Source organism: Cheilinus undulatus, linkage group 16, assembly GCF_018320785.1.
Source record: "Cheilinus undulatus linkage group 16, ASM1832078v1, whole genome shotgun sequence".
Taxonomy (NCBI): Eukaryota; Metazoa; Chordata; class Actinopteri; order Labriformes; family Labridae; genus Cheilinus; species Cheilinus undulatus.
In genome coordinates this window covers 2,074,086-2,089,891 of record NC_054880.1, presented here as the reverse complement: position 1 = coordinate 2,089,891, position 15,806 = coordinate 2,074,086, and the positions used below count along the sequence as shown (strand labels likewise).

Genomic DNA, 15,806 nt, shown 5'->3' with positions numbered 1-15,806 from the left:
TCCATAGCTCAGCTGCTGTTGCTACCGAAGCTTCCTTCTCTTCTTTATTGGTTGTTTGATAGCGGTTAGAAAACAGTTACAAGCAATACTGACACTTATACTGGAGGTTAATACTGCCATGTGCGGTGGCCTTTTGTTTCTTTTTAAAATATTGAACACAGAAGTAATTTAGACTTAATTTGGGATCTGAAAAGAGTTGTGTATTTATATGCTTATGTATATTGCAGCTACCAACCAAACCATCATAAAAACACAAATACAGTTACACCTGCAGCGTCTATACCTGATGGTGCTATAGAAGGAAGAAGATGTGTGCCTGTGCCTATTGTCTGATTACAAACTCACACTGTCAACTACCGGCATGGCATTTTTAGTACAACTTTATCAAAATGTTATCATCCGAACACAGAACTTTTCTGAAACAAAAACAAGGTTGCTCTCAATTGATGATTTTTTTTTTATGTAAATGTGGCTGAAACAGTTGTTTCATTTGTTCATTAAGCTGTTTTTATTTTCAAAGTGCATGCAAAGAGGAAAATTGTCAGACTGCCAACAACCTGATCCAAGGTGGTGATTTTAATGTCGCTCTATCTGACAAACAGCCCAAAGTATTTTGTTTTTTTTTACAGTAAGAACAGAGAAAAGCAGCAGATCTGTACTTTGGAAATGCTTAAACCCCAAGATCAAACTCAGACATCAGCATTTTATCTGACACTTCTGAACAGAAAAACTTCTTTCCAAGCATTTATCTTAAACATCTTGCATACATATGTGTAGATTGTTAATTTCATCTGCTTAGGGGCTTTTTATAAACTTTGAGGCTCCTGGAAGCACCATTAAAGACAAACAGTCAGATCTAGGAGCTGAAAGCTGCTCAGAAATGTTTGTTTTATGTAAAAAGTAATCGCTTTAATTGGCTCAGGGCATTCTGTGTAAAGTATCAGTATGTTTTAGAGAGATCAAACAGAAAATGATCATTTACTTGGTAAGAAGAGAAATTCAAGGATTTTAACTTATATATAACAGACTCAAAAATTCTAAACCCAGCAGCTTGATCCTTCAGATTTCAAAATAGAAAAAAAAAGAACATCAAGTTTGTCAGCTTTTGCTGTCCTTGCACAGAAGTGACCCCCTCCTCCCATCCTTGTGTGAAAATGTTATGTCCTCCTTTCAAAATGCTTTAGAAATCATCGAATCATCAGAGCTTAGCTTTACTTTCTCCTCTCTCATGTGAGAGTTAGTCTTATATTCTCAGTGGCAGCTTCCTGCAGTGACCAGAACAAACCTGATGTGTGATAACGATCAAAAAGCCCGGGTCAGAGAGCAGAGACTCAGGCCTGAGATGAAAGAGGGTGATGTAACCTCTCCAGATACAAACCGCCACATGAAGCACAAATCAATATCAAACTGCTGCTCTGTCCTCTTTCATTAAATCTGCACTAAACCATCGCTGGCTCTGCTCTGGAAACGCCTGATGCAGTGTCTTATTTTGGAGGCGTTTCACATCCCAGGCCCCCCTCCCCTCACCCCCGCCCCCACCTCCTCACCCGTCTGCTGCCGGCGGACTCAGAGTTGCATCATTTGGTGCAGAGCGTGCTCACGTCGTTGTCAGCAGATGGAGAAACCTCTCTGACACTCTGCTGCAGCATCACCACCGCTGAGTTATTGCTTAATCTGAGCCTGATCCACTAGCTGATGTTTGGTAATTTTTATCTCTTAGATCCATTTTCTGTTTCTAAAGTTCAGAAATCTTAATTTCCTGAAAGGAAACAAAGAGATCAGTTGTCTCGGGTGTATTTTAATTTTAAAAAATCTTTGAGTAAGTGCAGTATTTTCAAACTTTAGACGCTTTTGACATGAATTCTGGAGTCCTAATGACAAAACTTCTCCAAAAGTTTTTAAAATTCTTTTGTAAATTGCTCAAACAAGCAGCTGGAATCACTGTAAAGACTGGGTTAGACTTCTGTGCCAAATATATTTGAGAGAACTACAGATGAGGACAAAATTATTAGCCTTCCTATGAAAATGTAATTTTTAAAAATTATTTCATAGTGTTGTTCACCAGAACTATGGATTTTTAACACAGCTTTTCCAACCATCCTAGTTTTGTTTTGGATGCTTACGTTTTTTTACTTTGCACACAGAAACAACATTATTTCACAAAAAAAATAAAAAAATAAAAATAGCAGGGTCTCCATTATAGCTCCTTGATGTTAATAGTCAGTTGTGCTTCCTCTTTGCTGCACAGAAGCCTGCATTTTCTCAAGTCTAAACTGATTTCTTTTGTTTGTTTTTTTTTTTCCATGAAGTTTTCTCCAAAGACAGCTCAAACCCCAAGACACTTGAACTCCTTCACCTGAGGCAGAGACTCACTCCCCACCTTGAGAGAGAAATCCACCTTTTTCCAGCAGAGAACCATGACCTCGTACTTGGAGGTGCTGACTCTCATCCCAACCATTTAGCACTTAAATGCAACTGTCCCAGCTCCTGCTGGATGTCCTCAGCTAAAGGAGCAAACAGAACCACATCATCTGCAAAAAGCAGAGATGGAATTCTGAGGTCCCCAAACTGGAATCCCTCTTCCCCCTCCTCCATAAAAATCACAAACAGAATTGGAGACATGGGGCAGCCTTGGAGGAGGAACATGTCCAACTTTGTGCTGAGAATGTGGTCACAACTCTCACTTTGATGGCTCCCCACAGTGACCCAGGGACCCCATATTCCCGCAGTACCCCCCACATGACCCCCTGAGGGATACAATTGTTTGCCTTCTCCAAGTCCACAAAACAAAGCTAGACTGGTTGAGCAAACCCCTATGCTCCTTCAAGAAGTTCTGCAAGGGTAAAGAGATGGGCCACTGTCCCACAGACAGGATGAATCTGTACTGTTTCTCTTGTATCCAAAGTTCAACAATCGGCTGGATGTAATTAAACTTTCCCTGGGAGGCTGAGAAGTGTGATACCCTGATAACTGGAACACACCCTCTGGTCCCACTTTTAAAAAATGTTCAAAATTAAACATAATAAAGTTAAAGCACATGATTGCACAGCAGTGGTTTGTGCTACGGTGCATCAAAAAGGTCAGTTTTAACAGAGTTTATAATTTAAATCCTGGTAGTTCTTGTTTTTGTGAAATAATTTTGTTTCTGTGTGCAAAGCAAAATAATTTGAGCATCCAAAATAAAGGTTTTCCACAGTGTACAGCAATAGGAGATGATTCTTGACCACAAGAAGGTAGTTCAATGTGCATTTGTTGTCACATGAAAGCTATAAATGGACAACCAAACCACTAGTTGGTGATGCTGTTTCTATGCTACATTATGTTTACTGCCACGTTTGGTCAAGTCAAGCTCTCTGCTTTTTTGTATACAGGAAACCATAACAAATAAAAGAAGAAGTTGTTGTATTGGAATTAGAGTTGGAGCTGTTAAATATTGATCGGTAGTTGGTTATACTGCAGTTATTGCAAAGCATAAAAGAGAGACTGGAGGTGATGGAAAGCGTGGCTGCTGATTCAGATGTGGTAGAGGACGGCGAAAAGGTTTTGCACTCATTCAGCCATTGAGAGACATGGATAAGGAAATGCGTGCCTGACGTAAAAGCCTACAGTGTATGGTGCATTATTGCTTTGACACAGAAGTATAAATCAGACTTTAACTCATCTGTAGGTCTGCAGAAAAGCTTATTTGTGAAATTTAACCTCTTGAAAAAAAAAATCAGCCTTGTTCACCTTAGTATTTTCCTTATCTTACAATTCAACCATGTTTGTTTTTCATGTAGCTCTGATGCAGATGAATCTGTATGTCAGATCAGCTTTCAGTTGATCAGTTGTTACATTTTTGCTTCAAATGTGATACCATTTATAAATCTGATCTGATAAATATAACACCACAACTTCTAACCACCAGGAAAAACACCCTGAATCGATGCAACATTATTTATTTTGGAAAATGGTCGTTGGTAATTTAAAGGTTCTGTTTGCAATTGAGGGGCTGAACACGTGCAGAAAAAACAGTACGGTTCTTTATCCTCTGCAACAGTTTAGAGACAACAGTGAGTTTAACATAATAAGTTACAAATTAAATCCATCACATTCAAACTTTTCCAACACGTGCAGGCAGCTCTGTCAGCTGTTTCACATTTTCTCCATCCCTCCCTTCAGTTTAATGCAGCTCGTCATTTCATTCTGGACCCAGCTGCAGACATTTATTGCTGTTGCTGGCAGCGTTGCTCATCTCCACTGCCTTGAATTGTTGCTTGTTGTTAATCTGGTAACCTTTGAGCTTTGCAGTTGTTTGGTTTCTCTTGTTGCCAGTTTCTGAGTGCCAGGACAGAAGAAACAGCCACAGAAATGAGAATGTGTGTAGATGAAACTCCAAAAGATTGACTGAATGTGGAGCCAGCTTTCATCCAAAGTAGCAGAATATTAAACCGATCATATGTTCTTACTCCTTCTAAACTCTTAGCTTCTTTCAGCCTGCTTGTTTTCATAGAATCGTGCAGCTGCTCAATCCCTAATGAGCCCTTTTCATTTCATCGGTTTTAAACTAAATAACTTTCAACAAGCTCAAACCCATCAGAAGAACACAAATCTCAAATATGATGGGATGGACAGCATGCATTACACCAGCATTTGCCAGACTTAGCTTCACCTCTCTAAGGATCCATTGGGAGGGGGTCCTTTTCTTTGCAGTAAATGTCCTTTGCAAATACTGCAAAGATTTTTGCCCAAAAAATCATTTTGGTCAAATGTGAAGTGAAGACAGCAGGAGAACACTTGTATTAATACATAAGTGTTGAGTCATCCTTGTGACTCTGCAGGGAGTATTGAGCAGCAAGCACAGGCCTGAAGTAATCATCCAAATTAGTGTGAGCCGTTTCTTCTGTTTTGGCAGAAACTTGTCAAGTACAGAAAGTCTTACAGAGCCTAGTAGGTGATGAGAAATATTTCTGATAAACAGTTCTCTCAAATTTCTAAAGCAATGCCCTGAAATGATCAGAAATCTGTCATTTAAATCCAGTTTCATTTGATCTTTGACGTCCTTTAAAATAATTTAAAATCCTGCAAATGCTGTCCAAATGGATCTCTGTCAGTTAAAGCTCTTTAATGATAAATCAAAGTGAAGGTAGGGGTAAAATTGATTCATTTTAAGCCGATTATTGACTTTTAAGAGACAGAAAAGTAATTTTAATGCACACATGTCTGAAGTGAAGAGTGGCTCTAGCACAGAATCTATTCAAAGGGAACTATTTATCAGAAATCCTCACTGTAACACCTACATCCTCAGTCTCCTCTCCATTAATGCTTTGTCTGTTTTCAGATACCAATATGGTATAAAAAGAGAACATTCATCTGCTTTCCCCAATCTGTCAGAGAGACAGCTCTGACGCTGACGGCTGCTCTCATCTGGATCTCTGCGTCTGATGGATTATCATTTAGATTTCCAACCACGAAGCAGAGCTGTCTTTTTCCCCTCACTTGACTTGAAAGATGCTGATGTGTAAGCTCACAAAGAACTCTCCGTTTCATCCTGAAGTGTCTGACTTGATAACAAAAAACATGTTTTTTTTCTCCTTTTGGAGAGATAAACCTCCTGTCAATTTTGGTTTTCTTAAATCAGAAACAGACTTCCAAAGGATGGGAATTATCCTTTAGGTGTTTGATATGATGTAGTCCCTCCTGTGGAAGGAAAAGCCATCGTTGGCGTAAATCATTGGGAGAAACATTCGATACTCCCAGTGGTTCTAGATTTAGTTCATGTCAGCAGTTCGAGTCCCTGCGTTTTTGAATCTTGCAAAGGAATCCTGGGCCCCATGCCAAAGTGCAACAACCAGGGACGTTACATCAAAGAGCGCTGAAGAAAACTGCATTAATCAGGAATTTTTCAGGCCACCTCCAGCCTGTGGGACTCCTTTTGCATCATTAACATCTTTCGCCCCACTTTTGGAGCATTCCTCAGATTTTTCTGAGCCTGTTTTGATCTGCAGTGTGTCGTAAGGGGATAGTCGCCACCAGCGGCTGGAGGAGTGAGTCAGAGATCTTGTTTATTTGTGGATCCTGGTGGTGTTTGTCAGTGTGGCTGTCCGCAGGGCTCTGTCTATGAGCTCAGCTGCTACAGTGCAGCGGTCGTGACTCAGAAAGGCGACGATCACAGACTCTCTGCAGAAAAAAACCACAACTGAAGGGTCATAATGAAGAGCAGTGAGGACAAAAAGCTGTGAAGTCTCTTTTGTCTCCCACCAGTGCTCTCATTTTGTCATTTCTCAGCAGCTCTGTGGACGCCTTCAGACTGCAGCAGCCATCTTGACCTCCCACAGTCTCAGTATTTGTATTTTTCTGCCTCTGTCACCGGCGACGTCGCTGTGTTTGGGAGAAACAGTGGCTTTGGTGGTACTTTGGGTTTGAGTGACACTGTTCTCCGGACAATGGCCGCCCGCTGCACATGCGGCCCTTCACTGTAGCTGTGTTGTCGGGTCAGACATGTGCTGGCCACAGACGACCTCTGGTTGGCGCTGTTGTTATTGGCGTTCATGTTGGCCGCCCCGCTCGTGCTTGGAGGGCCGTTGCTGCTGCTGTTGGTGTTCATCCTGGCTAGGAAGTGTGCATGCTGCGCCCCCCGCTGGTTAAAGCTGTGGTGACGCGGCACAGCCCCGCTTCCGCTTCCCATCTTGATGAGAGAGTGGCGCTGGGAGTGGTGGCGAGTTACAGCGACGCTGCCTCCACCTGGTCGCTCTGGGATCACCTGCTGCTGGAGCGGAGTGGAGGAGGAGGAGGAGGAGGAGGACGGGATGGAGGTGGAGGAGGTGGGGTTGTTGGAGGAGGAGGAAGAGGAGGAAGAGGAAGTAGAGGAGTTTGGAGGAGCGGGGTCGATGCGTTTGGGGATGCCGTCTCGTGGGAGGGTGGAGGTGCTGTAGTAAGATGATGACTCCGTCTCAGGGATCTGCTGCTGGTGATGGTGACTGCTACCGCCACTGCTGCTGCTGTTATTGTTGTGATGGTTGCTATGGTGATGGCTGTGGTTGTAGTGGTGGGTTCGAGTTTGGCTGTGGTGACCATGATGATGATGAAGATTGTGATGATGACCTCCAGTGGAGCCTCCAGGAAACAGCGAGGAGGAGGAAGTGGAGGTGAGCACTTTGATGCCTCCTGTCCCCGATGCGCTGACCTCATGGATGTGTTTAAGCAGCTCGTCCAACGCCGAAACATCGACCACCGTCTGAGGGAGCGACTGCTGGGAGTGATGGTGATGTGGACCGCTGCCTCCTCCGCCTGCTCCTCCCCCTCCTGCCGCCGCCGCTGCTGCCGCCGCCGCCGCTGCTGCCCGCTCGTCGTTGGAGATCTTCCTCTCTTCAGGGAGATGCAGCGATGTTGAGGATGCTCCAGCTCCGTGGGCGGCTCCATTGCTCAAATTGCTGCCATGATGATGTGAGAAAGTGAAGCCCTGCTGGCTCAAAGAGTTCCCTACAACAGCCATGAAGCCCAGACTGGATCCAGAGCAGCTGGGCCCAGATTTAGGAATGTTGTCCTTGGCGTTGTTGCAATTCTGGTTCTTCTCATACTGGTGGTGTCGAAGGGCTTTCATGTTCTTGATCGGGAGCTCAGGGGTGGAGTCGGGTGTGGGCAAGCCAGACAGCTCACCATCCGCCTGGGACAGAGACTAAAAAGAGATTAGACCGAGCATTAGTAAACACTTTCAAGGCAAAGAGGCCATACAAAAGTCACTGAGCTTTTCCCAGCAAGTTGCAAATGTTGCTGGAATAAGACATTGTGCAGAAGAGACTATGAAGCACTACATAAGTTCTCTTTAAGTATTTGACAAAAGAAAGGACAAAGTGCTTTACAGAACTTTTCCTTTAATCATTCAGGAGTTGTTGTTGTTGCATTTTTTTTTTAAGGTTAATGGATTTGTCGAAGTATTTCTTGGTTTCCTCATTCATTATTCCTGTTACATTCTTTATTTCAAAGAAAACAGTCCACAAAAGCACTAGTTTCACCTTAAAACATGATCAAACAACATATAATATGGTATCACAATTTGTAACTTAAATGTCAAGAATTATCTGCACAGCTGTGAAAAAAAGTGTTCAAAAAATTGTGTCCAGTCAGAAACGTAAATCAAGAAAAATTTCACAAGCGCAAGCAAAAGCAACAAATCATTTTGGTGTCATTATTACAGTGTTTCTTCCTTTTGATCCTTAATTACTGATATTTTCAGACCTCTGAATCAACCCTGATAACATCCTACACAGAATTCACCAATAAATCAATGAACAGTCTTTAAGATACACAAAATCATAATTATTCTCAAGAGCCAATGATGTGGTTTCTCTTTTGGACAGATTATACGGAGTCAGGGTGTAGTAAAGGACAGGATGAAATAATCAAGTCATAAATGTGACCTTCCACATATACTTGCTTTTGGAACTTGTATTTGGGTAGACAGCCAGCTGCATAATAAATGTATTTGTTTACACACTTGGCTGTGCACTATGTGTGTTACTGGAGGATACCACTAGAGGGCACACATCAGAGTTCAGAGCATATACAACAAACTACCTATGAACACAATGCAAAGTACAGAAACTGCCACTCACCGTTTTCCTTCATCAACCTTTGTATCGGTTCTATACTTGTTTCTATTTACAAATCCCAACTCCATAAAAGTTGGGACATTGTGTAAAATGTGAATAAAAACAGTGATTTCCAAATTCTTTTCAACTTATATTAAATTGTAATATGCACAAAGAAAATATATATTTCATGTTTACCTGATAAACATGGTTGTCTTTTTTGGGGGGAAATTTGCACTCATTTTGAATTTGATTCCTGTTTAAAGTTCCATAAAAGGTGGGATGGAGGCAAGAAAGGGCTGGAAAGTTGTGAAATGTAATTGCTTATGGGTAATAGTACCATAATTAGGTATAAAAGGAGTACGCCTGAAAGGCTCAATAGTTCATATTCAATGACAGCACAAAGTTCTCCCATTTGTGACGACTGTTAGAGCAAATAACTGAACACATTATCAACAATGTTCATAAACATGCAGCTGCAAGAATTACAGTCAGTAATATCATCAAACGATTCAGAGAATCTCTGTATATGAAGGGGAAGATTAAAAAACTAGCATGAATGCCAATGACATTCGACCATTCAGGTGGCATTGCATTAAAAACTGGCATTATTCTATGATGGATTTTACAACATGGGCTAAAGAGCTCTTCAGAACTCCGTTGTCAGTCAACACAGTATGTCACTGCATGTAAAAATACAGGTTTAGTCTCTACAGTGCAAAGTGAAAGCTGTATATCAACAACATCAAGAGGCACTGATGACTTCTCTGGACCAGGGTTCATCTGAGACAGACTGACCCAGAGTGGAAAAGTGTGCTGTGGTTTAATGAGCCCACATCTCAAAATGCTTCTGGAAAAAAAGAGACCAAAAGACCATTGATTCCTTCAAGATGGGGTGGAAATGTGTCATCCGGATTGTTATCAGTGCAAAGTTCAAAAGTCGGCATCTGTGATGGTGAATGGGTGTATTAGTGCCCAAGGAAAGGGTCACTTGCACATCTGTGAAGGCCCCTTTAAAACTGAGAGGTACATATGGGTTTTGGAGTAACATATACTTCCACTGAGATGACATCCCTGCTTATTTCAGTGAGATAATGCCACAACACATTTTGAATGAGCAACAACTGCATGGCTTCACAGGAAGAGACTACACCGGCCTGCATGCAGTCTAACCCTGTCACCCATTGAAAACATATAGAGCATTATGAAGCCAAAAACTTGCGTCTTCAGTCCCCAGACATTTACAAAGTATTGTTAGGGAAAAAAAAAGTTATGCTTAATTCACATTCGAAACAATGTCCCAACCTTTGTAGAATAAAGGTTTCACAGTTTTACAACTTCTAAATGGGACAAAGAGGTCTCCAGATAATAATACAAGCACTTTTGCCCCTTAGCGGTGACAATGACACATTGTGAAGAAGAACATGGCTGACTTTGTCTTTAATCTTGTCTTGTAAACATTGTCCCATTGTTGTCCCTGCTGCTATCCTGACTCTGTCCTCTCTGCCTCTACACTGCCCCCTACTGTCATAATTTCCCATTTTTTCTGACACTGCAGCGATTAATCTGTTTTGGTTGTTTTCCCGTTTGTTTGTCAATCATTGGCACATAAATGCTGTCAAAATCATGTCTTTTTCAGCCTTGGCCCCTTCATCATGAGTGGCCCTACCTGGGAGAGGTTGAGGTCAGGGTCTCCCAGCTGCAAGCCCTGGTGGACTGGTGTGTGGAGGTGCGGCTCCGCCCGCCCGTTGGGGATAAAGGAGCTGTACATCTTTGGTGTCGACATGTCCAATTTGTCCTCCTAAAAAAGACAAAACAAAAGAGAGAGGAGAGGAATGAGAAACTCTGACTGAAGGTGATGAATTCAGGGTAAAAAGGGATGAAGAAGATTTTATGGATTTGTAATTTTAATCATTTAAAAGCACATCAGCCTGAAGAAGAAGAAAAAAAAACCCTTCCCTGCATGTTAAGGTAGGTTTCAATTATCCTGCTCCACGGAGGATAATGAGGAGCTCATATACATTTCAACAGCGAGGTCGGAGGTCAGCAGGAAGCCAGAAGCAGCAGCTCTGAGACTCAGTTTTAGCTCAAGGACACTTTGAAAAAGAAAGGAGCTAATAATGAAACAGTAAGTATAATGACTGAATAAAGACTGAAGTGAAGCTGTTAACTTCTCCTCTTCCCCTGAGAGAAGATGAATATTAAACCTGCTGCTCAGGATTCTGCTGATTGCGTTCATCTCTGCCTCTCAGCTCCATCTTTGACAAAAGAACGGCTGCAGATGTGAGAGAAATACAGACAAGATGACGTTTTTATTTCCCTTAAAAATGGAGAAAGCTGTGGCATCGCTATTGAGTCAGGACTTTTATCTACACTGACCTGATGACTGCAGAGTGTCGCTGTTAAGATTTCTAATGGACTTTGTTGAAAAGAGCATTTCAGCAGAAAAAACATGTATTTGACTGGTCAGAGGTACTTAGTTTTACATCAATTAAATGCCCATTTTTAGCAGAAAAAATTAAAAAAATTTCTCAGGAATGAATCACGGATGCTTCAGTGAATTTATCTAGATCTACTAAAATCCCCTCCAGGTGTTGCAGCAATATCTTGTTAACAAGAAGTAGAATGAACTCAGGCTCCTTGACCACTAAATACTAAAATAAATATTTTGAATCCACTTGTGCCAAATCTAAAGATATTCCCCTTGTCTTTTCTTGTATCAGTGGAGGTGGCGCACAGGGCTTCGGCTACAAATGTTCTCGAGAAGGTTGAAATCATTCAGGTTATTCATTAGATTATAACGCTGTAATTTTTGGCTCCGCCCCTCTTTTCTTGAGATATCATCAGACTGAAAATGCCAAAATAAACCTGAACTAGCTCACAGCTGTTGCTCCATCTATGCAACTCTAAAATCAGCCATAAATCACCCAACATACCTAGATTAAGCTTATAATTTTACATTTATCATTACTTTACAAAGTCTAGAGAAATGGAAAAAAAAAAAAACTAAAACATGACTGAGTTAACATGGACTACAACGGCTGAATTTCATATAAATTGGTGCTTTAAAGTGACTGATTTATTTATGCAAAATACCTACAGCAGCAAGGATTTTAAAGTTTCTCTAAAGTCAATCAGGGTTCATTTTGGGACAACTTTATGAGGATATATTAACATATTTCTCCCACATTTTTATAAATAAAAAACAATTTTCTACTTTTTAACAGCTGCTGCGTTGGTTGACAGATGTGTCCTTGTCTAGTTTTTGTTTTTAAATTTATTCCTTGAATAAATTATTTGTTTTTGGTCAGTCCCAAAAGACAACGGTGCTTGAATCAATCATCATCAGCTGAGTAAACAAATATCAAATAATTATTATATGTAAATTATTATTTTTAACATTTTAAACTTTTATTAGGTGATGTGAATTTTAACACACCCACACACAGGCCCCCAAACAGTAGACTTCATTTTGTTTAAAACTGAGAAGACATGAACAGCTTCTGGCTTTTGCAGTAGTTTACTAAGTTTTCTGTTTATGTCCACACTGCTGAATTGTTCACCGTCCCCTTTCTTGTTAAAAACAACAACAAAATGATGGGATTGTCTGGAGGTAGACTTAACTTGAAACTTCTGGATGAAGGATGTGCTGTCTAAAAACAGCTGTCCCTGCACAGATGGTGAAGGATTTCACTTTAAAGAGTTTGAGGGAAGCTTCAACAGCATGGAAATAAATTCTCCATATTTTACAGACCTAAGTGTATTTCATATTACACACTCTTGAAAAGATATTTTTAATCTCAATGAGGTTTTCTCCTGGTTAAATAAAGGTTGAATAAATTAGATTAAAAAAAAAAAAACTACATGTACAAAGTTTAATTTCTTGGCTGATTCAGTGCAGGTATTTAGAGAGAATTTGTAAGGGATGAGTAGAAATTTGCAAAAATTCTGTACTGGTCTGTAGCCTTTTGGCTGCTGTTGCATAAGATGTATGGCATAGTATGGTATGGTATGGTATGGTATGGTATGATTTGGTTTGGTTTGGTTTGGTATGTTTAGGTATGGTACGGCATGGCATGGCATGGCATGGTCTGGTCCTCTTAGTCTGGTCTAGTATGGTATGGTATGGTATGGTATGTTTAGGTATGTTCTGGTATGGTATGGCATGGCATGGCATGGCATGGCAAGGTGTGATCTGGTATAGTCTGGTCTAGTATGGTATGGTATTGTATGTATGGTATGGTATGACAGGGTAAGGTATGGTCTGGTCTGGGCTGGTCTGGTACGGTATGGTATGGTCTAGTATGGTATGGTCTGGTCTGGTACGGTACGGTATGGTATGGTGTTGTACCATACTGTAGAGAATCAAACTGGTCTCAGTTGTGTAGAATCCTATTGGTATCAAACCACCACTGTATCATATCGTACCATATAGAATCATGCTATACCGCCAATCATATGGTTGTATGATATTGCATGTTATACTCTTGCATGTTTAATCATAAGAATATTTTATGCAAAATGAGTCAATAAACACATTTTTCTCATCTGCATTCCTCTCCTACAAGGATACTATGCAATATTTTGGTATCTAATGGTGTCTGATAGTATCTTAAGGTATCAGTATGACTTTGGGACCCACTGTTGTCGTGTTTTCTACCATATTGGAGCACTTGTCTTACCTTTGGCTGTCCATCCAGTAGTCCGTTGAGCTTGGCAAGTGATCTCAGTGATAAAGCGTGAGGCAGTGATGCCTCAGGATCTTTCCCCAGCCTCCTTGCCCGCTGAGCTGCACTTCTGCTGCAGTAACACGACACCAGGAAGCCTGACAAGATGGCGCCCAGGAAGAAGGCCACCAGCACGCAGGCAATCAAGAGTGTGTAGTGGACATTGGCGCCGGGACGCTGGTCCTGATCTGGGAGACGACGGACACCTGGAGGACACCAGAGGAGAAAAGAGTCTTAAATCAAAAGAACTAACAGTACGCCAACTTTCTGTTAAGTTTCATCCAAGGATGAGGTGTGAAAGTTTGTGGCGGGACAAGGATGAGGGTGAGAGAAGGGGGAAGGGAGGAGAGGAAGGGAGACAGAGACGAGGATTAGACTTAATGAGAAGAGGAGGTTCACAGGTGAGAAACAGATCAGAGAAAGGAGAGAAAGAGTGGAGGAGAAGAAAGACGGAGTGGGATGCTCTGATTGGATCTGAGAGGGGGAGAGAGACATGGGAGGAGTGGGGGGGTGTGTGACAAAAGGATGGTGGGATAGGAACAGGAGGAAGAGGAGGAGAAAGGAGAACAGGGGAAAGGACGAAGAGATGAAGGAGAGAGGAGATGAAAGAGGAGGAGTTTTTTTGTTTGGCAGTTTTCACCTCGTCAGGTCCTGATAGCTGATCAAAGCGACTCACATTCATGACTCATCACAATCACACACCTACACACACCTTAACACACACCTTAGTACACACAGGGAGCAGGAGAGTGCAGCAGTCGTCAATACTCTGATACACAAATGCTGCTCATGTTGTGTTCAGGCTCTGGGACAGAATCAGACAAAAAGGCGTTCATATGATCATCTTCTTTTTAGTCGGTACTTCTATTTACTTTAACATAAATGTTTGTGTTTTTATTTTTGCATGCTGACAGTTTCAGAGGTTGAGTGTAATTATCAGTCAGTCAACTCAGGCAACTGGCAGAGAAAATGTTTCCGTAGACTTCTGAGGTCATTTTGCTGCTGCCATCATGTGTTACATCATCGATGAAGATTAATGAGCCCATCCCAGAAGAAGCCATGCAGGCCCAAACCATGACCTCCAAACTTTAGCCTTTCCATCACTTTAGTAAATGTTCATCTTTGTCTCTTCAGTCCATAAAACTTTGTTCAGAATATTTGAGGCTTGTCTCTGTACTTTTTTGGCAAATTCCAGCCTGGCCTTCCTGTTCCTCTTGCTAATGAGTGGTTTGCATCTTCCGGTGTAGCCTCTGTACCTTTGTTAATGATCTTCTGTGAACAGTAGATGGTGATACCTGCACTCCTGCCCTCTGGAGGTTATTGCTGATGTAACTAACAGTTGTTTTAAGGTTTTTCTTTACAGCTCTCACAATGTTTCTGCCACTAGCTGTTGATGTTTTCCTTGGTCTACTTGTTCGACGTTTGTTACTGAGCACACCAGTGGTTTCTTTCTTCTTCAGGACAATCCAAATAGATGTACTGGCTATGGCCAATGCTTGTGCAATGGCTCTGATTGATTTTCCATCTTCTCCCAGCTTCACAGTTGCTTGTTTTTCACCCATAGATAGTTCTGTGGTTTTCATATTGGTTACACCTCTAACTATAAATACACTCTACAAAGGCAAAACCCAAATCTGAAACTGAGCGTAGACATTCTGATGCTAAATCCAAATGTTTTCAGTCTACATCAAAAATAAAGGAATTGGCCTCATTGTTCCAATACTTTTGGAGGAGAGTGTATTTTATATGAAAAGTTGAGAGGCTGAGATAATATCTTAGACCCGTGTTGGAGACTACAGGTGGACACTGTGCTCGACTGTTTTATGCAATTATGTACAAGTTACTCTTAAAGTAGTGTTAACCAACTGTGAAAGTTAGGAATCTTTTACGAAGTTTCTCATATGATTAGGGATGTTTTTTTTTTTTTTTTGGGTATGGCTTCTTGCACACAGCATGGATATGCTCGGTCTTTTTATTGCAAATTTTGCACATCTAATTGAAAACATAGTTCCTCTCTTAGTTATAAACCAATTTTTTTATTGGCCAAAAATTTGCTGCAGCTGTTGCATTAGCTGCCATTTGCAGAAGCTGTAGTTGTGATTTTTCCTGACCTCACCTGAATGCAGCACAGAGCGCTGAGTCACCGCTGCAGCTTGTCGCGATGATAAAGCACTTTAACAGATGAAAGCTGCGACTTTCAGGGAGCTTTGTTTGTCTTCAGCACCTCAGCAGCTCTTTTCATTAACGCCATCCTGATTCACATTCAACCCACACACACAGACACAAAAACACACTCACACACGCTACTAAACACAAACCCACGCACACATACACACTCCTTGGCAGCCTCTCAGAGCTACAGGCTGATTTACCTGCACACGCTCACAAAGCAGTTTAAACATTTTACAGCTAGTTTTCAGCGTCAGAGTGCTGACTTTAGGAGAGAAACTTTTCTACTGAATCTTCTGAATTTGGATGTTTTTTTAGAGTTACTAAACCTTCAGACCAC

At 41.4% G+C, this 15,806-nt stretch overlaps 1 protein-coding gene across 1 annotated transcript in view; it reads right to left on the bottom strand.

Moving 5' to 3' along the window:
* Nucleotides 1-1,555: 1,555 nt before the first annotated feature.
* The window catches only part of LOC121524338 (semaphorin-6D-like), a 256,246-nt gene continuing 241,995 nt past the window's right edge, over nt 1,556-15,806 (bottom strand). The window contains exons 21-23 of the mRNA XM_041809680.1: nt 13,253-13,503; nt 10,240-10,371; nt 1,556-7,657 (exon numbers count right to left, since the gene is read on the bottom strand). Coding sequence (XP_041665614.1) covers nt 6,320-7,657; nt 10,240-10,371; nt 13,253-13,503 — 1,721 coding nt within the window. The 3' untranslated portion in view covers nt 1,556-6,319. The remainder of the gene's footprint in view (nt 7,658-10,239; nt 10,372-13,252; nt 13,504-15,806) is intronic.